General features: G+C 44.3%; 1 protein-coding gene across 8 annotated transcripts in view; it reads left to right on the top strand.

The window, feature by feature from the left end:
* The window catches only part of SLC12A4 (solute carrier family 12 member 4), a 49,553-nt gene that overhangs the window by 21,269 nt on the left and 2,659 nt on the right, over positions 1 to 25,625 (top strand). For 6 of the 8 annotated variants that reach the window (XR_013922655.1, XR_013922656.1, XM_080351649.1 and 3 more), the window contains 20 exons: positions 938 to 1,069; positions 6,460 to 6,606; positions 8,485 to 8,539; positions 8,935 to 9,065; positions 9,510 to 9,751; positions 11,613 to 11,827; positions 12,766 to 12,930; positions 13,022 to 13,120; positions 15,100 to 15,157; positions 16,541 to 16,715; positions 17,074 to 17,192; positions 17,684 to 17,782; positions 18,132 to 18,251; positions 18,981 to 19,085; positions 20,082 to 20,250; positions 21,337 to 21,532; positions 22,185 to 22,354; positions 22,531 to 22,662; positions 22,758 to 22,865; positions 23,580 to 23,764. Coding sequence is in view for 6 of the 8 variants with exons in the window: in XM_080351649.1 (XP_080207775.1) it covers positions 938 to 1,069; positions 6,460 to 6,606; positions 8,485 to 8,539; positions 8,935 to 9,065; positions 9,510 to 9,751; positions 11,613 to 11,827; positions 12,766 to 12,930; positions 13,022 to 13,120; positions 15,100 to 15,157; positions 16,541 to 16,715; positions 17,074 to 17,192; positions 17,684 to 17,782; positions 18,132 to 18,251; positions 18,981 to 19,085; positions 20,082 to 20,250; positions 21,337 to 21,532; positions 22,185 to 22,354; positions 22,531 to 22,662; positions 22,758 to 22,865; positions 23,580 to 23,764 (2,822 nt within the window). In the remaining 2 variants the exon portion in view is untranslated. The remainder of the gene's footprint in view (positions 1 to 937; positions 1,070 to 6,459; positions 6,607 to 8,484; positions 8,540 to 8,934; positions 9,066 to 9,509; positions 9,752 to 11,612; positions 11,828 to 12,765; positions 12,931 to 13,021; positions 13,121 to 15,099; positions 15,158 to 16,540; positions 16,716 to 17,073; positions 17,193 to 17,683; positions 17,783 to 18,131; positions 18,252 to 18,980; positions 19,086 to 20,081; positions 20,251 to 21,336; positions 21,533 to 22,184; positions 22,355 to 22,530; positions 22,663 to 22,757; positions 22,866 to 23,579; positions 23,765 to 25,625) is intronic. The other 2 variants (XM_080351650.1, XM_080351654.1) reach the window with 2 other exon arrangements.

Raw genomic sequence — 25,625 nt, forward strand, 5'->3', positions numbered from 1 at the left:
TCTGGAAGGAGCAGTAATCAGGTTTTTAAAGATGTGACCTGCAGATGAGATCAGAGGAAGGAATAAGAAAAGGGACACTGGGGTCAGTTTCTGCTGTCAGGTACAAAGCACATAGTGCTACTGATCCTCTCAGGAGCGGTGAGGATCCATGAAGATAGGATGAAACTCAGGACAGTGACATCTTTTTTAAAATGTTTTTTTATTTCCTATGTAGAAAGTTGTTTCTCTACATGCATTACTTACTGTGCAATTAGGCACGTAGACGTTTTAATTTTGAAGAGAAAGGGGAAGGGAATGATTTTGTTCTGATTTTCTTTTTTCCCCTTGAACTTACTTTCAGAAACAGAAGTTGGATGGGATGAATGTAAAGGTGTGAGGCCTCCGTATGTGTGGCTTTTGGGGTTTTTATCTAGATCCATGTGGATTAGATTACATAGTTTGAAAAATGTAATCAAATTATCAGAGTGCATGCATGCCTACGACTGGAGTTTAATTACTAAATCTCTGATTTATGTGGCAACTTTTGAAAAGTTTATCCGTCAGTAAACGCCCTCAGTAGAGATAAATGCAAAGTACATGTCCATTTTCTTACAGTCCCAAGGCTGAGACTTTTTCTTTGCTGCTGTAATTCATGCTTTTCAGCGCCTAAGGAGAAGCATGCAGACCTGTTGGGATAGCCTTGTCCTGTCAGATTTGCAAATCACGTCCTCCCATCCGTGGTTTGGGCCCGGTGGAGTGTCTGCCGGCGCGTTCCCTGCAGCTCCAGGCAGGCCAGGGCGTTGTGCTGCGGCCGCCGCCCCGCGGGCGCTGTGCGTTGTGCTGCGGCCGCCGCCCCGCGGGCGCTGTGCGTTGTGCTGCGGGCGCTGTGCGTTGCGCCGCGGCCGCCGCCCCGCGGGCGCTGTGCATTGCACAAGTTGACTTGTTGCTTCTTCCACAGGAGGAACTTGATATACGACCAAAGGTGTCATCTCTGCTTGGCAAGTTGGTCAACTACACGAATCTCACCCAAGGTGTTAAGGAACATGAAGAAGCAGAAAGTACTGATGGCTCAAAGAAGAAAGTATCAAAAGTAAGTAAAGATTCTCTCCACGGCCAGCTGATGAACGAGGTGATTCCATATGTGATTTTTGGGGACCTGGACTTCTTTCTTCTTTATCTTAACCTCTGTCGGGAGCCATGATGGTGTTTCAAAGAAATAACATGGAACTCTGCAGATAACCAGATGTTACCAAAGAGCTGGGGCTGATATAGTGGTTAAGCACGGTGCGCTACAGTGCAGCTACATTTGGTTGGTATGGATTTAGATAAGTAGGATATGCTTTTAGCAGTGAATTGAATAAGCAACAAACCAACAACCTCAGCTTTTTCCTAGTGCTGTTTCAGCTGCCCAGCAGTATCTGACATCTCTACAAGCCTGGCAGGTATGAAACAAGGCTTGCAGGATACACCACCCTCTGGAGTGCTGGGTGGAGGTCACATTGGACACCCTGGGGCAGCTGAAGTGTCATTCTGGTGTTAGGCACTCGGGCACTTGAATTCTGCCCCAAAGGATCTGCGTTTAGGCGGTTAGCCCATTTGGGCTGGCCTTGTAAATAACTAGGTAGAAAGTGGAGTTGATTGTTGGTGGTTAGATTTCTATCAGGAGAGCTGCGTTCTGACTGCTCTTCTAATGCTCTGGCAGCCCGGCAAGTGTCTCAGTCCGTTCAAAGCCCTCAGGTGGTATGGCTGCATTTTATGGCACTTGTCAGTTTGCTTGCAGATTTTGTCAAAAGAAAGCTTTCCAAAAAGCTAAGATAGCACTTGAATTCTACAGATTTCATAGTACTGCTCTGTCAAAGTTTGAGCCATTTCAGAAGGAGATGGCAGGGATAATGTTGAAAGAGAGCACATTGTTCTCAAAGAGAACGCGTGTTACCCCGTGTTGTACGCCAGGTCCAGCTCCCTTACACTCCAGCTCCCTGCTCTGCACTGTTCTACTCTGGAGTTAGAAAAGGTGCTGAGGCAACATCAAGCTTAGAATTCATTTTTATCTGAGACGGTATGTACTAAAGTACTGTAACATTGTGAGTAAGATGACATCATTACAAGATGAGCGACGGTTGTCTGGGTTCAGTGACTGCATTCTGGCACTATAAGCCTGCATTAAAAAAGCAATGTAAACATTTTAACTGTGAATTTCTTTAGTGTGGTACTTGGTGTCAGACTGCTGAGTCTGTCCAGAGTTTTTACCTAATATGAAGTGTCAGCCGCATAGCTGGTTTAGCATGCTGTTGGTGGGAATAATGTCAGGCATCAGCTGTTAATATGATGTTATTGCATAATCTAAAATAACTTTCAGCCTCTTATTATACTGTTAAAAGTAGATTGATTATTACCCTAACAAAGATAGAATGGAGGGGGGTACAACAGGTCCTTACTATTTTGAGAAAGTTCTGATCACTTTTGCTGTTTCCTTATTAATTACCTGGCCAGGTTACCAGTGTAAGGTGCAGTCTAACCCGAATGCCAGTCACTTACTTCCCTGTCGGGAAAAGAATATGGAGAATTTGGGGGTGATCTCTAGTGTGAAGTTGATGCAAGCAAATGCAGTATAGCTTCATAAGGTAAAAGCGGGTCAAATAAAAGGAAACTGAGAAGTCATTTTAAATCCCTGGTAGAGTAACATGTACGATTTGGTGTTAACATTTCTAAATCTAGGTACGATTTATGTAAACGCTTGTGTATTTTCAAAGTGCTTACTGCCCTAAGAAAGGACTGTTGTCCCTGTTAGAGCCACGCTTCTGTGGTAAAACAGAGTTTGGGCTTAATACCTGGGTCATCCTGAATTCCGCTTTCCCGTGTCCCAGAATGTGTGTTTGCGTGCCTTTCAGATTGTTTTTTGTAGAATGGATTGGGTGACCGTTCCAAAGGTGACATATCATCCTGTGTTAGCATCTAAGTATTTTCTGTGTAAATGCTGTGGTTTCCTTAAGGGAATCTCTGCCTAGTAGTATGTATGTCTCTAGGATAAATTACATCAACTTCAATATTATAACTGTAGTTTGAATTTCTTCTTCCTTTCTTGCCATAAGAAATAAGAAATTTTAAATATATTGTAGAATATAAGAGGGTTCAATTCTAACTTGGCCAATAATTACAACTATTAAAACCGGGGAATTTAGAAGCGGGAACTGTACAATGCTATGGATCCAAGGTATCCAGAAGCTGTGCAAATGGGGTTCTTCTACACATTTGTTTTTAATCGTCTTTGTGGTATAATTCAGTGCGCTGCTGTTACCTTATCCGTCCCAACTGAGCATTAGTACAGGAGCGCGAATGTCCCCCCAGCGCAGCGGCAGGCTCTGTCTGCTGCCGGGTGCTGTGCTGGGCGCACAGTGACAGCAGGCGCTGCCGTCCCGAGCGCCGCTTCTGGAGCTGGCGCCCCATAGACGAGAACTGGAGCAGGGAGCCCGAGCGCACTCTGCAGCTGATGTTCAAAACGGCGAGTGAAGAAAGCGGTCCTTTCAATAAGTGAATATTTAATTCTCTATCCGAGCAGGTAAGACAGGTTTCTCAGTGAATACCTTTTTGTGACCTAGCACACCACTGCCCACCAAATCATATCCACTGAAATGGCAAAGAAACCCCAAACTGGCAAAAAAACACAGACACACAAAAGAAGAGACAAGGCAGTTACGTGCGCATGAAGTGGCCCGATATCCGAGGGGTAGGGTATCAAAAAAACCAGATCTCTTTTACAGAGTTTCAACTTAAAGGACTAGAGAATGATGTGCTTCAGCTTGTGGAGATTGGTGGTGTCAGCACCTGCTTTCTAGAGTGACAAGATAAAAGAAACCTGAATGTTTCCACAAGCTCTGGAAAATATATTGCATGACTAGCCCCCTACTAATCTCTTAGAATAATTGCTGCAGTTTGTGGAAGATGCAAATAAAGATCAGGATAATTTCAGTGCAAAACAGCTTAATGTAATCATATTACCCTGTTTTAGCATTCCCATTATTTTTGATAGTAGCATGATGTGTTAAAAACACATCAGGTAAAATTGACACTAGTCCATGTAATAGGGTAGAAATTGGGTTACTTTTTGTGTGTTCTAAATACCATATTGTATTAAAGCACTTAGCAATCTCAGTGCTGTAAAAATACCCCCTTCTCATGATGGGAAGGATGAGATGAACTGTTTTAGTCCGTGTGTCCTTCATAAGGCAGTGCTGCTGTCCGTCCTCGCAGCAGCCGCAGGGGCTGCCCTGCCATCGATGTCCCTGGGCCCCGCAGCCGAGCGCTTTGATAACCCATCACGCGGGCAATGGAAACAGTGTCCTTCAGACTCGGGTCAATATTCCTGTCGTTATGTGTCTGCAGCTGATTAGAGTGAATGGAAACATGATCTGCATTGCCGAAACGAAGACTGGTTTTGAGATTTTTCTGTCCCTTCTTGGGTGATCGAAAACAGTGTTTTTCAAACTGTCTTTATTTCCTTTGTGCAGCCCATGCTGTTTATTTTTTTTGTCATTTGGTAGCTAGATAGAGCATAATAACCTCCTTATTTCAGATTGCATTCTGTTGAGACTTCAGCTCTGGTTTAGTATCGGTTACTTATTACAAGATGCTATAGAAGATATTTAGATAAGTAGGATATGCTGTAGCATTGGAACAACTTGTTAAAATATCCTTACCTGACCCTGATCGTGATGCTTATGTACAGGTGTCATTTCTGTTAGTAGCAGAAGACAATTCCTTTTTGTCCTTATACATAATGAGGTTAGTTCTATAGGATGGTAGTTTTTGTACACTGACAGGTGATGTCTTAGGGATTTTTTTAAATTATGGGTTTTGTACTGTGACACCAGAACAGCTGAGTAGCATCTGTCTGGCCCCGTGCTAGTAGGTCTCATAGTAAGTCCGTTTTCCGTTTCAAAGCATCAGCACGTGGTTCTGTTGCCCTCTTTCCTTCGGGACGTTCAACTGAGTTGAAGTGTCTATGGGGCAAGTGCAGCTGATCTAATGTAACTTTAGTAACACAAGGAATTAAAAGCTGACTTCAAAGCATTCGGTCAGCAGTTCCTGGAATTTCTCACAGAGACGTGCTCGCATCGTGGTCTTCGCAGTTTTCTTTCGTCTCTGGTGGGGCAAATTCTGAAAGCAGATGAGGAAGTTTCAAATTGTAACCTGTAGTTAGAAGCTGAAGCACTAAATGCCTAGGTTACTTATTTAGATGTGGTCGTATTATAACTATTTGATTTTTCTAGTATTTTGCTTTGTGTAGTAAAATATAGTCTTGACTTACCTTAGGTAACTAAATTTTTCCATAGTGAAGAAGGCAAGAGCAAAGTTTTGACAGGTGTTTATTGCTGTAAGAGTAATATGCTCGTCTTAAGTACTACTGCTTTTGATTCAGGGCTAATTTGTCTTTAAGGGTGCGTGTTATTTATTTTTACATTTAGTTAATGCTAAGTGGAGTCAAATTTGAACAAGTGTTGCCACCTGCCTTTAATATTTAGATGATGGTTCATGGGTTTCTTTAAATACTGCTTATCTGTAATATGTCCTGGAACTGAGGTTTATTTATAGGAAGAAGGATGAGAAGAGATGAGCCTTTGAAAAGTTCCACTCTCTCTTCCCCTTGTATTTCAGCATTCTGCGTGATTTTTAAATGCAAAAGAAAAATTCAGAATGTAGAAGGAATGAACATCTTGGCAGGAAGACGCAGAGATTTGAGACTCGGAACCGTGCCCATCCCAGCTGTGCCCGCGCGGGGGTCGCTTTCGTATTCCTTGACATAAGCCCCTTCGCCGTGGCGTTTTGATACCGTCGTTACAGATCTGGCTGTCCTCTGACCATAATTCTATAAGACGTGGTGTTGGATGCCAGTCACGTGCGGTTCCTGTGAATTCACTAACTTGTATTTTCTCAATCGCCGTTAAAAGTAACTTAGAGTCTGGTGCTAATGCTAAGCATAAGAAAGGTAGAATAGTTAGTTTTACATGGAATATATAAAATGGAAGAAAATTCATTTTGCATGTCTCCAGATTGTGTCCAGATCTCCTCTAGCTGTAACGTCACAAAAGTATGTTTCCCATGAAACAGTTTGTGAACTTTGGGGAGCAGGGTAGGATCTGCAGTACTTGAGGTTCGCAGCTCTCAGCAGGTTTCATGCTGGAAGCTCTGTGGTCCTCCAATAAAACCAGTACATGTACATTCTGTTGTTAGTAATTGGTGTTAAATGCTGAGTAGAATTACTTGAAATGTGAAGATGGGACAGGATTTTGTTCAGAAATTTGTGGGTTTGGTGTTAGGAGTTTGCTTCGTGTTTTCTGGAAGCCCAGCACACTAGTGTTTGTGTGTCTACATTATGTTTCCCAAATTTCTACCATTTGAAAAACTGAAGTTGTAGAATGTTTTTATTATCTGTGCTTTGAATAATTCCAGTTAATGAATGCCAGTTAACTTGTTTTTCAGTCACCCAGCATGGGCACCCTGATGGGGGTGTATTTACCGTGCATGCAGAATATCTTCGGGGTGATTCTCTTCCTTCGGCTGACTTGGATGGTCGGAATGGCCGGAGTTCTGCAGTCCTTCCTGATTGTTTTACTCTGCTGCTGTTGCGTAAGTATATAGGTAAAATAAGGCATGTGACATAACCTCTGAAACTATTGAGAAAGTTGGAGAGGCTGCATTGTAGATGTATGTGTGAAGAAAAGCCAGATTAACGCCAAAACCTTCTGCTGTGTTTGTAGCCATGTGATTTGTTTTGTTTTCGCCCCTAGTGTTTCTAAACTGGCAACGAGTATCTAGTGTAGACACGGTCCTAAAGGTGGTGTTCGTGCAGCAAAGAGCCGGTTCCTGCGCGGTCCCGGTCCCGGCCGCCTGGCTCTTGTTGGGATTTCAGCTCTGCAGGTGGAGGGACCCGCGTCCTCCTCTCCCGCTGCGTCTGCGGCGCGTGACGCGGCAGAGAGCGCCCCTCGTCTCAGCTCGGCTCTCGGGCAGAGAGCGCCCCTCGTCTCAGCTCGGCTCTCGGGCAGAGAGCGCCCCTCGTCTCGGCTCGGCTCTCGGGCAGAGAGCGCCCCTCGTCTCGGCTCGGCTCTCGGGCGCAGAGCGCCCCTCGGCTCGGCTCGGCTCTCGGGCGCAGAGCGCCCCTCGGCTCGGCTCGGCTCTCGGGCACAGAGCGCCCCTCGTCTCGGCTCGGCTCTCGGGCCGAGCGCCCCTCATCTCGGCTCGGCTCTCGGGCGCAGAGCGCCCCTCGGCTCGGCTCGGCTCTCGGGCGCAGAGCGCCCCTCGGCTCGGCTCGGCTCTCGGGCGCAGAGCGCCCCTCGGCTCGGCTCGGCTCTCGGGCGCAGAGCGCCCCTCGGCTCGGCTCGGCTCTCGGGCGCAGAGCGCCCCTCGGCTCGGCTCGGCTCTCGGGCGCAGAGCGCCCCTCGGCTCGGCTCGGCTCTCGGGCGCAGAGCGCCCCTCGGCTCGGCTCGGCTCTCGGGCGCAGAGCGCCCCTCGGCTCGGCTCGGCTCTCGGGCGCAGAGCGCCCCTCGGCTCGGCTCGGCTCTCGAGCGCAGAGCGCCCCTCGGCTCGGCTCGGCTCTCGAGCACAGAGCGCCCCTCGGCTCGGCTCGGCTCTCGAGCACAGAGCGCCCCTCGGCTCGGCTCGGCTCTCGGGCACAGAGCGCCCCTCGGCTCGGCTCGGCTCTCGGGCGCAGAGCGCCCCTCGGCTCGGCTCGGCTCTCGGGCGCAGAGCGCCCCTCGGCTCGGCTCGGCTCTCGGGCACAGAGCGCCCCTCGGCTCGGCTCGGCTCTCGGGCACAGAGCGCCCCTCGGCTCGGCTCTCGGGCACAGAGCGCCCCTCGGCTCGGCTCGGCTCTCGGGCACAGAGCGCCCCTCGGCTCGGCTCGGCTCTCGGGCACAGAGCGCCCCTCGGCTCGGCTCGGCTCTCGGGCGCAGAGCGCCCCTCGGCTCGGCTCGGCTCTCGGGCGCAGAGCGCCCCTCGGCTCGGCTCGGCTCTGGAGCACAGAGCGCCCCTCGGCTCGGCTCGGCTCTCGGGCGCAGAGCGCCCCTCGGCTCGGCTCGGCTCTGGAGCGCAGAGCGCCCCTCGGCTCGGCTCGGCTCTCGGGCGCAGAGCGCCCCTCGGCTCGGCTCGGCTCTGGAGCACAGAGCGCCCCTCGGCTCGGCTCGGCTCTCGGGCACAGAGCGCCCCTCGGCTCGGCTCTCGGGCGCAGAGCGCCCCTCGGCTCGGCTCGGCTCTCGGGCACAGAGCGCCCCTCGGCTCGGCTCGGCTCTCGGGCGCAGAGCGCCCCTTGGCTCGGCTCGGCTCTCGGGCCGAGCTCGCGACAACCTGACGATTCGGTTCCTGCTGCCCTTGCTTTCCTTCAGATAGTGAAGGCAGAATAAATAGAAATATTTTATCCTACATGCAGCGGCAGCTTTGCTCTATCGAGAAATAAGTGATGTTTTACAAAACGTGGTTGACACAATTGCTTGCTTTTCCTTGTTTTTCCCAGACTATGCTGACAACCATATCAATGAGTGCTATTGCCACAAATGGTGTTGTTCCAGGTAAGTGTAGTTAGCAAACTTTTCATTTGTGTGGGTTTTGCGTTTATTTTGTTGTTGTTGTTTTGGGTTTTTTGCCGCTGGTTGGTTGGTTTGGTTTCTTTTTTGGAGTTGCTCTGTGCTGTTAATGTGGTTTTATTCCAGACAAGTTTGTTCAAGCTGCGATACAAAGCCTGAATTGATACTGTGAAGAAATACTAGATATTAGTGAGGCTAAAGATTAATTCATTTGGTTTTTAGTTACCCCTATGCTAACAAAAAGATACCTCAGTTGAACCCCCTGTGTATTGGAAAGCAGATACACAGTCTATAATTTTGTTGTGTTCTTGTTGTGAATATTTTACAGTTCATAAGAATGAATAAATTGTAATTGTACTCTCACTTTTCTTGTTTCATAGCTGGTGGCTCCTATTTCATGATATCCAGGTCATTAGGCCCAGAGTTTGGTGGAGCTGTAGGGCTGTGCTTTTATTTGGGAACGACGTTTGCAGGAGCAATGTATATCCTTGGTGCCATTGAGATTTTATTGGTGAGTAGTACCAGAGTAGTCCTGCTTTTAAGACAAACGGCACATAGAAAATGCTGCGGTATTCTTGTCCCCTATTCGTACACACATTTGCAGGTAGAGACCAGAAGTTAATTTTCTTGGTGTCCAATTCCGTACCACTAGTGCTTCCCTTTGGGAGCTGCACGCTCCACAGGTATCCAGAACGGAAGGTCTGCGGAAAACACAGGTGGAAGTACGACCTTATCAGTGATACGCATGTGTCATTGATAGAGTTGCCTCAGTTGTCCTGCTGAAATAGCCTGGGCTGTTAGCCCTTGCCTTTTCCAATAAACTGAGGATTTCTGGTGACGGACAGGTTGCAAATTGGAAACTGATGTACATTTCTAGCATAGGTACAAGATCACTACAGTAAACAGGCAGAGTTCTGTTCCTGCGTTCCTTCAGCTTGCTTTCTTCTCATTTCAGACATATATTGTGCCACAAGCAGCGATTTTTCATCCTTCTGGTGCCCACGATGTGTCCAGTGCTATGCTAAACAACATGAGGGTGTATGGAACTGTATTCCTCATCCTAATGGCAGTGGTGGTCTTTGTAGGCGTGAAATATGTTAACAAATTTGCTTCCCTCTTCTTGGCCTGTGTAGTAATATCCATACTGTCCATTTATGCTGGAGCTATCAAGTCCATCTTTGATCCACCTGAATTTCCGTGAGTAATATTTCTCAATGGGGTATAACTTTGCCTACAGGTCTGGAAGATGAGGTTCAATGGAAGTTACTTAAAACTTGTGCTTTGTACATTGCCAAAGGTACCTTTTTTGTGAATTTAGCTTTTTCAGCTGTACATAGTGACAGTGATAGTCTTCTGCTTGCAGAGTTGGTGGCATACGCATTTCTTACGCTAAAATGAATGCGTTATTACGTTCTCTACCTGTTTCGGTAGAATGAAGTCTCGTGGTGAGTACACAGATTGATGGAGGCTGACGTTTCTCTGCCTCCCCTAAAGACAATCCGGTACCATAGCCCACGGCTGCCGACTTAAATCGTGGCAGAGTTCCTCTGGGCTCCTGTGGCCGTCTTTCTCGGCAGGAAGCAGCTCGGCAGGTGCATTTTTTGCAGGCCGGTCAGACATGATGTTTTGCCGTCGTGGCTGGAAAGCGGTTGCGTGATGCAGCTGCTTGCTGAGAAGCAGAACACCCCCGAGGAACGCGGGAGGTGTGTGGGGGGGCTGTGCTGAGGCTCCTGCAAAACCGCCCCTTGGGCTGAAGGCGGTTGCTCGGACAGCCCCGCTCTGGACGCAGCACGCGTGTGCCTTGCTGTGCTGGCAGTTAAACATGTCATGTGGTTTTTAAACTTGGAGCAGGAGCAGCAATAATGTGGATACGTGTGCTTTACCAGAAATGCAAACAGTATTTCCTGATACTGCTGACAAGAGATGAATGGAATGGAAATAGAGGATTTGAGTCTGCATAATTATTCTCATCTTAAAATGTCGTGACCATAACTGAGTCCTTGCAACCCTCAAGTGCTCCCTTTAGATATTTAGGGCCCAGTGATTATAATGTTTTACAACAGTGGCAGGTTTACAGCAGTAAAAATAAAGCAGTGTCTCTACATCCCCCTTATTATCTCTTGGATCGTTCTTGAATGTTCTCCTTTTTCCCTTGGGCTGTATTGGATTTTCTTCTGCTGGAGTAACCGGATACTGTGATTTTTAATTCCGGAGGGGAGCCCTCTCTGCAGTTACAGTTCACAGCCTTGCAAACCTGACAGCCATGGCCCCGCATCTTCAGTTTTCCTGGCTCTGGTGCTTGATGAGACCTGTGAAAGAATTAAACTTACTAAAAAGGAAAAAACAAAACTTGTTTGTTTGTTTTCTGGCATCGGGAAGAGAAGCTTAATGAAAATTTAGTGGCAGAAAGCTGTTACGTTGTATCATCGTATCTTGTGGAACCATCTTTGGACAAGTGGGTTAAAAATTGTCAGTACTGGAATAAACCATATTTGTGGTTAGGTGAAATGCAACGGGCACTGGGGGATTTCAGCAATTATGCATTGTACCTTCTGACAAGAAGAATCGTTGCTCATTGTGATTGAAATGTACGTTCCTGATTCTTAAACGACACTGTCAGGGGTCACTAGAGTGCTCCTGGGCAGGAACTGGGACAGTGCAGTTCCACCTATCTTTAGCTATTCGAAAGATCTAGCAGTCTGAATGAATAGTGTTTTCAGATCTCTTCCACTCCAGTAGTTCTGTTGAAATGAAAACAAAAATGTTGCCTAATCTTTCCCTTTCATTGTTTAAGGTAAATTTACCACATTAAATAAATCACACTAGTGTAGCTTTTTATACCTCTCTCAAAATTGTTGGAGAAGTAGCTTTGTACTTCTGACCCTCAATGGAAACAGAGTCTTTGTCCTGGTACCACCAGCTTTTTCAAGCTGAGAAATAGTGTAGCAGACCAGAGCCACTTCAAGTTCCCATGATATGAAAGAAGAGCGATGGGGAAGGGTGGATTTCCTCTTCCCGGTACCAGGTAATAACACTGTTTTTCATGTTTCCCTTCCAGGATTTGCATGTTGGGCAACAGGACTTTGTCAAGAGATCAGTTTGATGTTTGTGCCAAAACCATAGTCAAGGATAACGTTACTGTGGCCTCTAAGCTTTGGGAGCTCTTCTGCCACACTAGAAACTTAACCACGGAGAACTGTGATGACTATTTCCTAATGAACAATGTCTCTGAGATAGCAGGAATTCCAGGGGCCGCCAGCGGGATTTTAAAAGGTATGGCAGGTTATTGAGGCATGCTGAGCAAAAAGGGGTTGAACTGTTCCCTGCTGCTTAAGGAAGAGGGACTGAAGAAATGTAATTACAGTGAAGAAAATTATCTTCAGTAAAGAAAACCAAGCCTTATAATCTTGAGAAAGAGTAGATGGCACTTTTTTCCTGATACAGTACTAGTCTGCTCTAAAAGTGATTAAATTTGCCTTGTTCGTCTGATAATTTCAGCAGAAAGTCTGCTAACATGAGCAAGTTGTTTAAAGTTTTTCAGAGCTCTCTGTAGCTAGGACTCTCCATTTTAGACAGGTTAAGATTATGTCCTGAAATGTAAGAGTCCTTGTATAAAAGTCGCATACCTCCTCCTTTGCCTGCTCCTGATTATAATATAATTGAGAAGTGTTCACTATTGAACCAGACTCCAGAGAACAGGTGCTGAGTGCCCCAGGTCCCCGTTTTCACAGAAGCCACTAGTCTGGTTTCTAGAATGGACTCAGCGCTTGTTAGCGAGATTTAAATGTCACCCATACGATTTTGTAATTCTGTCTGAGTAACAAATCTGTTTATATTTAGAAAGCTGGTCATTGTTGCTTTGGTTTCTCTGAGCTATCGTGCGTGGGCATGGTCATTCATTAAAGATATTAAATGTATTTCTTGAGGTTAAAATAGGTGTGAAGTTCATGTTACATTTAGTAATACAAAAGGATAAAATGGGCCTAGACTTCTGTAGACTGCTCATACATATTTATTGGTTTTGTTACAGGTTCCCTTGAAGGCATGCAATACTAATTGTGTTTCATGTAACTTGTATATGCCTTAATTTGTGTTGATCACTGAATTGCATGAATTGCAGTTGTACTCTTCAGTTGTAGACCCATTATAATGACAACAGGATTGAACTGAAACATGCTTTTCTTTTCTGTGGTGTGATAATAACACTGAAGACAACTTATGGAGCAATTATTTGGAGAAAGGAGAGATACTGGAGAAAGCACATCACCCGTCTGTTGATGTACCAGGCCAGAAGAACAACCTTCATCTGTATGTGCTTTCAGATATAGCTACTTCATTCATGGTACTGGTTGGCATCTTCTTTCCTTCAGTGACTGGTGAGAACTCTGGGACAAAAGGGACAAGAGGGCATCCTGGGCCTCTGAGGTTTCTTCTCTCCCTTGATCTTATGTCCAAATATATTTTCAGGTATCATGGCTGGTTCAAACAGATCAGGGGACCTCAAAGATGCACAGAAATCCATTCCCGTTGGGACAATTCTTGCCATTGTCACCACATCGCTAGTCTGTATCCTTTTAAAATGAGTAGAGTCCTGGCACGTTGTGACTCAGATGAATGACCACGTTACCTGTTTTGTGGAACTGCCTTCGGGTGGCTGAAATACCAATGTGAGTATGACTGGTCAGTCAGAAAAACCAGAGTCCTTGCGCTGAAAGCATCAGAGTTATTATCCTGTTGTTTTCCATCTCCCTTTCTGTGTTGGGTTTTTGTTTTCTTTTGCATTTCTGTAGTTTTTCTTTGATACATAGTCATCTATAGCTTTTCAGACTGGTGGAATACAGGTACATATATATTTTTTTCTTAGCGTGCAGTGGATTATTAAGATGAGGCAAGGCTTTAAATGGGAGAGATCATAAATTTCAGTTCCTTAGAAAACAAGCCTTTGTGTGACATTAAGGAGTATATGCTTTCTTGAACATTTTAGGGCAAGATAAACTGGAGTTAGAAATTAGATTAGATGTTCCCCAAGTGTGTTGGTTTTGGTTTTTCTGGGGGGTGGGGCAGAGAAAGTTCGTATGTAAAGCCATAAGGGCAGCTGCTCGCTGGTACCAATGAATTTATGTAGTTGTTTTGAAGTCAGTGAGACGAGATGCTCTGACGTCGGTTTACAGGGCTTTTCCCCACCGCTTTGATTTTCAGCGCAGCCGTCTGATTGAGTGCTGCTCCGCGGTTGTCCGGCACGGCACGGCCGGCACGCGTGGAAGCGTCACGAGCACCGTGCTGGTCCTGAGCTCCTGTAGCTGTGAGAGACTCGCTGTTTCCTGCCCGTTTCCACTGGGCCCGGAGCACTTAACTTTCAGAATATGAGGATGTTCCTCATACCAGAGTTGTGGGTGCTGAGTGTGTGTTCAGAGGAACAACCCTTTTCCCAGTTGAAGTTGTTAAGTTTTGTACGTGGTTGAACTCTTCAGGGCTTAGGACCACAGGAGCTTTGCTTAGGAAAGGCCATCTTAATCTCTCCTAATAGAGAAAAGATGAAGCCAAGCTCTTTCAGCTTCCTCTAGATGTTGGTGTCTTAAACTACAATTTGTCAACATAGCAGGTTAAAAAAAAAAGCAAAAAGCAGTTAATATGAGCAAGGACTTCCAAAATGATTTGTGAGAGCTTTCTGGAAAGGTCGCACTCCAAGGGCAGCTGGCCAGGACGGGGCTCTGCTGGGCATCCTGCTGTCGGGAACCTGGCTTTTGCCACGGCTTGCGGAGCGGTAAGTCAGGGTCCCAGCCCCTCGAGTGCACCTCCTGCAGATGTTTCTTTGGGAGCCGCCCCTGTTCCAAGGAGTCTGCGTTGCCTAGGAATTCAACAGACCTTAGACCAGGTCACAGACATCCCCCCAGCGCTGGTGTTAAAATACTTGCAGATCAGAACTCACTTTGTGGCCGGTGACTCCGTGTGTAGACATTAACACGCCACCCAGTGGAAGGCTTCCACCCTGATTTTTAGGAGTGATCAATGTTTGTTACTCTTTGTATTTTACAACTGCATTTCGGGGGTAGAGTTCAGGATTTAACCATTCATATAAACGTAAAGCACAAGATCAAAAACTTTACTGTAAGGCTGGATCAAAAAAACCTGAAGTATTTTGTACTCCCCAATGCAGTAGCAGTACAGTTTAATAAGAAACCGAATATTCAAGTAATTTTAAATGTAAACATCAATTTAATTTGCTAGTATAGAACAGAAACTGATATTGGAAGATCGTTCTTTTCTCTCTTCTTGTATCTGGAGAGATCTTCTTTATCATAATATTTTAAACTTTTTAAAAAATTGAAACTTAGAATAGTAACTTTATCATTTAGTATTAGAAGGTATATGTGAGCAGTGAGACCGTAATTTACCCACCAGCCTTGCCCTGTGCCTGTGGAGATGCTGCAGTGCAGATGCTGTAGAACAGAGACACTTGTTGGACTTTCCACAACACTTTCTACAATTGTGTTCATTGGCCATGTCTAAATAATGTTACTTCCTTAGCACACCCTGTTCTCCAGACTTCAGCTGTGTGTTATTATTTGGAGCCTGCATAGAAGGTGTAGTCCTGAGAGACAAGTAAGTGCTGCCGTTTCAGCGCTCTCTTCTGCAGGGAGGTTGTGTTCTTGCCCATCTCATGCTGGTCCCCTCCCCCACTTACTGTTATTTTTTTTTACTTTTACTTCTGGGCACCTTTTAAACCATGTTTGCATGTAAACTCTCAACAACTTTTTGAGACTCTTGTGTATTCGATTCGATACGGACTTTCCATCCTGTGTCTTGGTTCCTTCCTCCACCCTGCCCAAAACTGTTTTGCCGCGTGTCAGCGCGCCCTTTTCAGTTTCTGGGGCACTCATTCAGAGACCAGGACCCTAACAGTACATCACAGATTTCTGATTTCTCTCTTCCCTAGGGAACCAACATACAAAACAACAACAACAAGCTGTTGTTTTTCTTTTGTTCTTCTCCAGATGAACCTTGTTGGTTTTTTTTTTTTCTCATTCATTGTCCTGTTTTTGTTAATTACTGAGTTTGGCAAAATTGCCTTTGCGAGCTGTTCTCTGGCTTCCCCGCTGTCCGAGGCGCTGCTGCTGCTCTTCGTGCCGGCACGGTGACGCCAGCGGGGCAAGCCAAGCCGAATGATTCCAGCATGCCGTGCGTTAGCAAAGCTTGCAAAGCTGCTCTTTCTTGTGCTTGCTGACCACGGTCCACCAAGCCAACAACTAGTATAATGTGCCAGACAGGCAGATAACACACATCTCTATCTGCATACGCTGTATTCGTAGCTGGTATTCATAGGATGAAGTATTTCCTCATAGCATTTGTGATTATTTTCTTGCATAGAAGCCAAACTAAGAAATGCAACCAGATATCTGTAATTGGATAAAGTTGGGTGTGTGGTTATCTCTGCCCTGGGATTATTAGTTATCAGACATTTCTGTCTATAAACCAAACAACAGTGTTCCCAGTACTGGAGTCTACAAGTGCTTTCTCTGACAGCTTCCCTCACATTGATGGACTCTTGCCAGGGCATAAGCAATGAAGTGCTTGTGAGTATAATTGTCTGAGAAAAAAACCCACACCCAAACCAACCAACCAAGCAAATAAACCCTCCAGTCCTTTGTAGGGAGGTCTGATACTGGATTGTGTTGGGACTTTTAAACATTAAACTTAAGTTCTTGTTAAGAACAAGATGAAAATGGAAAATAATGTTGTGATGATAATGTAAATCTTATGATACATAAGCAGAAGAAAGTTTTTGAATTGTTGAAATCAGGTTGCAGACACTTCCTATCTGTGTATCAAAAGTAACTCGGGTTGCTTACTACTTTTAATCTTTCCTAATAAAGAAAATATGTAATATTTAGTAATATTTAAATGATGTCTTAAAACGGACCCAAAAGAACAAACGTGAGTGTAAAACACCGCTCTGCACGTGAACGTCTGGGTGTCCCTCTGCAGGTACGGCGACGCGGTGAACAAGAACCTGGTGGTGGGCACCCTGTCGTGGCCCTCGCCGTGGGTCATCGTGGTGGGATCCTTCTTCTCGACCTGCGGCGCCGGGCTGCAGAGCCTCACCGGGGCGCCGCGGCTGCTGCAGGCCATCGCCAAGGACAACATCATTCCTTTCCTCTGGGTGCGTGCGGGAGAGCTCCGCGCACGGTCTCTGAGCTCTCGGACGTGAAACTGATCTTCCCTGGTTTGTCCAGCATTCCAGTGAAGTCAATATTTTTTATTTTAATGCTTTATTTTATTTTGTTAGAAACTAGGAATAACTTTAAAGGAGTTTGAATAGACATATATGATCATTTTATGAAGAAGTCTAACATTTAATTCAGTGAAGCGCACAAGGCCGTTAGAATAATTTGACTCCTTGCTCTAGAGAAAAAAGTATTTAAGAAAATAACTGGTTTTTTTTAAAAATGTGGGTGGTTTTTTTCATTATAACCTTATGAAATATTTGGAAGATACACTTAATATTTTTGTTTCTTCAGATTTTTGGTCATGGAAAAGCGAATGGTGAACCGACATGGGCTCTTCTGTTAACAGCATTAATTGCCGAGCTGGGAATCCTTATTGCTTCCCTTGACATGGTGGCCCCAATTCTCTCCATGTAAGAAACGGGGTGGCTGCTATTAAAAGAGAAGAAAGGGTGGGGAGGGGCCAGCTGGGAAAGACTGACAGTCTAATGAGTTTTGGTAATTGGATGGCCTTCTAGAACCATATCTTACACGAGTAAAGAGAATTATTGGAGCCTGAGTTCCACTTCTGTTATTTCTGTGAATTATCTGATGTGAGGCTCTACGTGTAAGTCTGTTTGTTTCTAGTCTGAAATATGCTCTGAATAAACATCTTTTTACTATAACTAGATTGTTATTTTCTTTAGGGAAATGTTATTGTTATCCCAGAATTAATATAGATCTAACTTGATTCAATTAAAAAACTGTTCTAACTACTTTTTACTGATAGTTGAGCTAATAAAAATCAGAGGAATGGTCACACATGATAGGGCAGCCATATTTTGACTGTAAATCATGAATGTGATTATAATATTTGCCAGGATCTCTGTGTGTGCTGAAGGGCTTTTCGCGTCTTTCCTTGCAGGTTTTTCCTGATGTGCTACCTCTTCGTTAATCTCGCGTGTGCTGTGCAGACACTTCTTAGAACTCCCAACTGGCGGCCCCGATTTAAATACTATCACTGGTAAGCACAAGAACAGTCGGTGCCTGGGCTGTGCACTACGGTGTGGGGTTCGGAGTCGCTCCTCCCATGAGGAGCGTGGGCACCTCTCTTTCCTCTGGATATCAGGCCTAGACAAGAGTACTGGGATGTAATATTTGTTGTGCGTGAGACCCAGATAGTTAATGGCATCGGAGTTTCATTCCAACAACAGGATGCTAAAACTGTTGGGATTAGGGAGATTCACGGGAAGCTTTACTTTCACTGTCAGGTCAGAACAGACAATTTAAAGAAAAAAGAGCAAGAGGATAATTGACTTGTGTTTCAGCTTTTCTACCCCACTATTCACTAATATATTTTCTTTTTGTCTTAGGGCCCTCTCATTTTTAGGCATGAGTATTTGCCTGGCACTGATGTTCATTTCATCTTGGTACTACGCTTTGGTAGCTATGCTTATTGCAGGCATGATTTACAAGTACATTGAATACCAAGGGTAAGTATTCACTAGATAGGAAAAGGTAGGAAGGAGATTGGGTCTAGTTTTGATGAATTATCTCTGGCCTTCACATTTGGAGAAGAAACTGTGCAGAGATACGACTTACAGGGTTTCCCTTATTTTTTCCATTGTTTTACTGTGTCAGTGCTGCACAAAAGCCCCTGAAGTGCTTTGTTGTTAAGCCTCTAAAGGTGTTTGGTAACACTTGAGAGTCACAGGAAGCAGAAACCCTGGTTGGGATCTACCCTTCTGCTGTCTCACACCTGAGGGCACCCTTCTTATTCCAATGTACCTGGTGCAAAAGCCTGTCTAGAACAGTCCTTGACAAGCTGAATCTGCAGCTTCGGTTGCCTGAGATGGTTAATACCTGATGGAGTCAGGATGTCGTAAGGCCGTGTAACTTAATTTTTAGCAAAATGGGTGCTGAAATGCCTGTTTGTGCTTGGGAAGCATCATCTGTAGTGGATTTTTGGTTACAAATTAAACACAGAACGTGTTATGGTACCGCACGGTTATATATTTGGCTAAAACACTGCATTTCTCTCATGCGATATGTGTAAGTATTGCAGACATACATGTACAAATGATAAATGTACATGCAGTGCGTGCTATGGATCACATTATTAAACTCCTTATAAGGGAATGATAATCTCTGCAGTGTGACTGTAAGTGTGCAGGTGAATGTTCATGAAACCATACGTTGGCTGAATTACGTGTTCTTCACAGTGCGGAGAAGGAATGGGGCGACGGCATCCGGGGCCTTTCCCTCAGCGCGGCGCGGTACGCCCTGCTGCGGCTGGAGGAGGGGCCTCCACACACCAAGAACTGGAGGTACCACCCTCAGCTAGCAATGCACGGTCACGATTATCTGCATACTTATGGAATTAAACTGGACTTCAAACAAGGAGCTTTTGGGCTCTGTGAATGAATTTAAATGCCCAGAATACTGAAGGGAAAAAACAAAAGGCGCTGAGCCTGTGGTAAGCTGCCCTGTCGCTGCCCAGGCCCTCCTGCGTGGGCCCCGTGTGGGCAGCGCTTCTGTGTCCTTTGGTCTTTAATTGACCTCCGACGTTGGTGAGTTGGGAAGTGAAGCCTGGGGGAGCAGTGCAGGCCTCAGTACAGAGGTCCAGAAGCCCGTGGTAATTTGCACTGGGGGCACAAAGCAGTCACTGCTGTCATTCTAGGACTGAAAATGGGAACGGAGGAAAGCATTTCACCCTCTGGCTTTGTGTGTTAAAGACAGATTACGAACTCTCAGTCATGCGTTGCATAGCGCTTAGGCTCTGAACAAGAGGACCAAGAACCTACCAAAGAGGAGAATTTTATGCATCTTTGTATACTTGCTCAGCCGTAGCTTAAGAGAGAAAATAACTCCATATGCAGCAATACCTTAAGGGAAAGAAAGCAGGTGGGATCTGCGTTTAGATGAAAATACTCGTTTCCCAGCTGCTTGGCACAAGTCTGCAGGTGGGTCTGGAAGGACAGCCTTACAGTATCAGCAGCGCGCTCCAATAGTACTTTACAGAGCCGTGAAAATCAGTCGCATAAATAAAACAGTAATGCAAGCCTCTTAAACTAAGTACATGAACGGGTTTTGTTTGTCAAAACAGTGCAGCAGAAGAATTCCCTCAGTGCTTCAAATCTGCTTTTAATCAAGAGAAATAAAATATTAATTAAAACCCCTCTAAAGTGTGAGAAACAGAAAGAATGTGCTGTATCAGAGTTAATATTCAAGCACAATTAAAGTGATGAGAGAGGCAGCTTTTTTCGGAAGTGTTTTTGTTAAAGCCTTTGTAAAAAATACATTTAGTTTTTGATTTTTTCCAGGCCTCAGTTGCTGGTGCTTCTGAAACTTGATGAAGATTTGCATGTGAAATACCCTAGATTGTTAACATTTGCATCTCAGCTGAAAGCTGGCAAAGGGTTGACTATCATAGGATCAGTGATCCAAGGGAATTTCTTGGAAACTTATGGAGAAGCCCAGGCTGCTGAACAGGTCAGTGCCTTAAACAAACTCCCAAAGTAAAACGGGGCGAGTGGGCAAATAGCTTAAAAGTTTCATAGTCCCCCACGGGTCAGAAGCGCATCGGTACCGCTGCCGGGAAACAGCCGGCTGGGCGGTAGTAGCTCAGTAAAGGGCTTGTGAACGTTTCAGCTGCCAGTGGTGGCTTTGGGAATGTAATAAGATCAGCGGTTGCAACTTGTGTAAACAGCCCCACTGCATAAAACTGTCTTCGTTTTTAAGAAATAATTACCAGGATATTTATGTATGCTGATTAATGGAGGGAAGAGGACTATTTAGTTTTCTGAGCAGCATACCAAGAAACATTTCAATAGCTGACAGTTACTGTAAAAGTCGCAAATCTTACGTGTCTTTTGGTGTGGTGATAAACTTATTACGAAAAGCATTGAAAGATGGTCCTGAAACTTTGTTAAGAAATCATTTAATCTTCCTCACTGTGTAAACACGACATCATAGCCCTGTTTACATCCATGTAGTACCAGCACATCACTGTTTTCATCCCTAGAGGCTTTTTATACAGGAAAACTGTTACAAAGGGAAAATGAATTCATGGGCCTGCGTGTTGATCAGGTTTGCCTGTTTTTTAAACAAATAAAGGGTGTGGTATTCTTGAAAGGTGGGGGGAGTTGGTGCTTATGTTTGTAAACTGCATGTAATAACACAGCAGGTTACATAGAACTCTGAAAATGGAAATCTGAATGAAGTTATTAACCTTGGGTTTAAAAAGGTGAGTGCTTTAGGACTAGAAAATGGAAAGTTAGATAGTAACACAGATATCACTAACTACTGCTGTGAATAAGAGATTGTAGCACAAGCAAAAAAGCCCTTATCTTAATCTGTTAGAAATAATTCTGTTTGGAAGGGAACTATGTGTGTTTTAAACAAGTATTATTCACAGTCAGTGGGTGTTTTCTGTCTTACTGGGGAAAGTGGATGAGCAGAACTTTGCTTTGGAATGTGTTGCGGATGGGTGAACTGGGAATTTACACTGTAATCACACGATAGAGAAATAGTTAAGGTTGCTCTTGTTTGTGAGGTTTCTCCTTGTCTGTCTTGCAGACTATTAAGAATATGATGGACATTGAGAAGGTGAAAGGATTTTGTCAAGTAGTTGTAGCTAATAAAGTTCGAGAAGGAATTGCCCACTTGATCCAGTCCTGTGGACTCGGTGGCATGAAACATAACACTGTGGTTCTGGGGTGGCCGTACGGCTGGAGGCAGAGCGAAGACCCGAGGTCCTGGAAGACATTTATAGGTGAGCTTTGAAGGGTCTGCGTGGTCAGACGGATGTTTATTACACACATGGTGCATACAGGGGATTTTAACAGAATCCCTGTGAAACTGACTTTGGTTTTTAGTCTGTTTTTTTTCTAGTATTAATTGTGAAGTAGATAAATTCTCACAAAAAATGCCCCATGTTTGAAATATCACTTATTGTATATAAAAAAACTTATGAAAGATATTCAAAGATTAATCTAGCAGCTAATATTCCTCTGTCTAATGGATGCTTAAAAAAGTTACAGACTTGAGAGATACTGTTTTTATGGCAAGCTGTAATTGGTTCGCTAGGTAATCTGTCTTTTCACTGGCCATAAGCTACCTGTCTCCTTTCACTGTTGGAGCTAACGCTCTGCTCTATCCCTCTCCTTGCCCTGGGGTCCAGTTACTTAATATAGTCAAGTTAGAACAGAGCAGATGCCTTCTCCTCATACTTAGCTTTGAAGATGGACGCTTGTATTTGAAACATGAAATAGTGCTCGTGTTCCTGTTCACCTGCTTTATCCCAGCTCTGTCATTGTGTCTGACCTGTCTATACAAGCGTTGCTGTACGTACTTTAAAAAAATTTAAAAAAATAGGCAGCTGTCGCACAGTCGGAAGTAACTGTGTGTTCTTCCCCTTGGGGCAGGTACCGTTCGCTGCACAACCGCAGCCCACCTGGCTCTGCTGGTTCCCAAAAACGTGTCTTTTTACCCCAGCAACCATGAGCGTTACAATGAAGGCAACATTGACGTCTGGTGGATTGTGCACGATGGAGGCATGTTGATGTTGCTTCCTTTTCTTCTCAAACAGCACAAAGTAAGGAGCTACCAAAAGAATGTTTGTCCCCCAGCTTCTGTGTCCACTAGTTCAAAGAAACGAGGTCCCGTAGCAGAGCCTGTATTGATAAACACAAGTGGATATATTGATAAGTTTCTGTTTCCTAGAGCAAAATGTATTGGTTCAAACACTGAGAGTTTGCATTCCCTCACCAGGTTTGGAGAAAATGCAAAATGAGGATTTTTACTGTAGCTCAGATGGACGATAACAGCATCCAGATGAAGAAGGACTTGGCTACTTTCCTCTATCAGCTCCGAATAGAGGCAGAGGTAGAAGTGGTAGAAATGGTAAGGGATTTGAGCCCAATCTTCGCTTTGTGCTGCCAGTGGTGGTGTTTGCTTATAACCTGATTACAAGCACAGTATTTTTCTTATTTCTGCAGCACAATAGTGATATTTCAGCATATACTTACGAGAGAACTCTTATGATGGAGCAGAGATCTCAGATGCTGAGGCAAATGAGGCTGACAAAAACAGAGAGGGAAAGGGAGGTATGTAATTTCTGGTTGATTATTATGGGCTGCTGAGGTGGATGACACAAAGTGCCTTGCCGGTAATGTTTTATATAGCTGCTGCTTAAATTTAACTCCTGTGTTCTAAGGATTTAAGGAAATACTTTTAGTGTGGCTTTTTTGTTTCCCAAAATTTCATGTAGTCATTGAATAGCCTCGCTGTCCTTGCAAAAGCATGTTAGAAATTATTTGGTTTGGGAAAAAAAAAATAGTGGCACATATGCTGTAGAAACGATTTTTGTGTTCTTATGTGCAATATAAATGATACTCAATGACTTAAGGATGTAAGTCTCATCCCATTCTCCACCTTGTTTTTCCTATATATGGGATGTCTGGGGTTTGTCGCAATTATCCTGTTTTCCTACTGAAGATTTGGTTCCATTTTGGACTGTTACGACGTGTAGCTATGAAGGGTGCAGATGATCTAATTTTTCGGCATGTGTTTGTCCAGTTTATTTTTGTTGTCAATCTTGAGTCAGACTCGTCCGTTGTTTCAGACCACGTCATGATGTGAGAGACTCTTTTTAAAGTCAATTTGGTATGTAAGATTATTGGCTAGGGCTGTCCTAAATGCTATATTGACTGTACAAAATAAAGGATACAATGGAGCAAACACTCTTACATTGCTTAAACGGAGCCAGAGAATCTAAAATAGAGTTTCTGAGTTCACCACGTTGTTCCTGTGCCCTCCAGGCGCAGCTGGTGAAGGACAGACACTCAATAGCACGTCTGGAGAGCCTCTACTCAGATGAAGAAGATGAGACCGACACAGTTCCTGAGAACATCCAGATGACCTGGACAAAGGAGAAATGCGACGCTGAGAAGCGGAACCGAGGCAGCGCTGTAGGAAGCTTTAGAGATCTCATCAGCATTAAGCCGTGAGTCTTGTCAGAGTCAACAGCTTGCACCTCCTGAAACCAGATGTGCTGTGGTTTTGTCTCCTAATCCTCAGCTTAGACTTGTGCAATAAACAATGAGAGCTGCCTACTGAAAAGACAGCAGTCAGCCTCCTGAGGAATCTCGAACCAATTAAATGTGGCACACATCCTGCAATATTTTACTTGGTATAACCAAATTCTAAGTTGGAGCTGTTAAATCCTATTAGAATTTTCCTCCCGTCTTCCAAATATCTCAACAAAACACACAATTAAAACCCAGACTGATAATTTCAATGATCTAATGTGTAGCGGGGATGTTTAACACAGCAAGGAGGAAGCTGTGGAGATGGTGAATGACTGTGAATAGAATATTTGTCTGATAAAACCCTCTAAGACAGACTGACATGAACTAACAGCCTTAGTATTACCAGATGTGTGCGCCTTGAATAGCTAGAAGTAAAGGTCTGTTTGTGGCTTTGTGGTCTCCTGTGACCTCTGATGTCCTACATCTTACATGAAGAGCTCACTCGCTCAGCTTGGCGTACTTGGCAAAGTTCTAGATTTTTCTTCCTAATAAATCCGCAAGAATTCAAATCTGGTTTAGGATGCATCATACATAGTTTATATACTGTAGAAATTCTGCTGAATTTGGTGTTAACTTCCTGTACTTTTTCTTCTTCCATGCTTTCAGAGAGTGGGGAAACTTGTAAGTTTGTTATTTAACTAAGAAGTACATTAAGATGGTTGAGAGGGAAGACTTCATTATCTCAACTAAAAGCAGAAAAACTATATGTAATTATGGAAGAAGAGAAAAGGAGTTAGTTGAGCAGTCTTAGCAAAGTTTTTAAAGGGAGCTGGATCAGCCGCTTAAGCTAAGTATCATAAATGGCACGTAACAAACACAAGAGCTGTACTAACAAGAACTGAGTCACGCTAGGAAACAATTACGGGTCTGAACCTATATTCTTAAGCAAAGTATGACACAAGCAATGGGAAACGTTACTCATTTAGAGAAGCTCTCATTCCCCATCACTGTTGTGATGTTATTTCTGACAGTTTCTGGACAGTAAACAGTCTTAGAGCCTACACGTTCAAATCACTGGGGAGATGCAAATTTCAAATGTCACTTTAGTTGAGAACTAAAGGTTTGGTATTCCCTGCTTTTCCAAGACTATACATAGGTAATAGCAGTATATTGTTTCTGGTGCTAGTTTCTTCTTTCCTGTAAACACAATCTGGCCTCTGTTGTCCCTGGCTCTCTGATGCTGACGTGGTGAAGACGGGATATCCTTTCTCTAAATCAAATAGGAACATGAAATAACAGAGAGGTAATTCAAAGTGTGTAAATCGTGTTGTTAGTATAATAAACATTATTCTTACCATTGCATCTTCTATTTTCTGCATACATAACATATTTCTTTGCAAACCTAAGTATTTAGAAGAGCAGCGAGGTTACTGAAGAATTTCACTCATAACATGTTAAAGCTGAATTAACCAAACTACAGATTCGTATTCAATTTGTTTCTACTAGTACTTGGTTTTAATTTATTAAAATGAAGAAAAAAATGCTGCAAATCTATTCTCCCTTTGAGTCTATTTCTGTACTGTTTTTCCTTTTACATCACCAAAGTAATGGTTGATTTCCTGTAGGAAGGAAACATTCCCTGGCTCAGACTCCCCAAAGGACAATTTCCGGTTCTGTTACTGCATGAATTGATATCACTTTGTGATGATATATTCTGAATAATTAATCCTGTTACCTCTCCTAGCCTGGATTCTTAAGGAGCAGAGGCTTATGAATGAGATCATGCTGCATCTACGACCTTTTCTCCCACAACTTTCGAACCAAGTGGCTACTCAA

This window comes from Nesoenas mayeri (genome assembly GCF_963082525.1).
Source record: "Nesoenas mayeri genome assembly, chromosome: 12".
Classification (NCBI taxonomy): Eukaryota; Metazoa; Chordata; class Aves; order Columbiformes; family Columbidae; genus Nesoenas; species Nesoenas mayeri.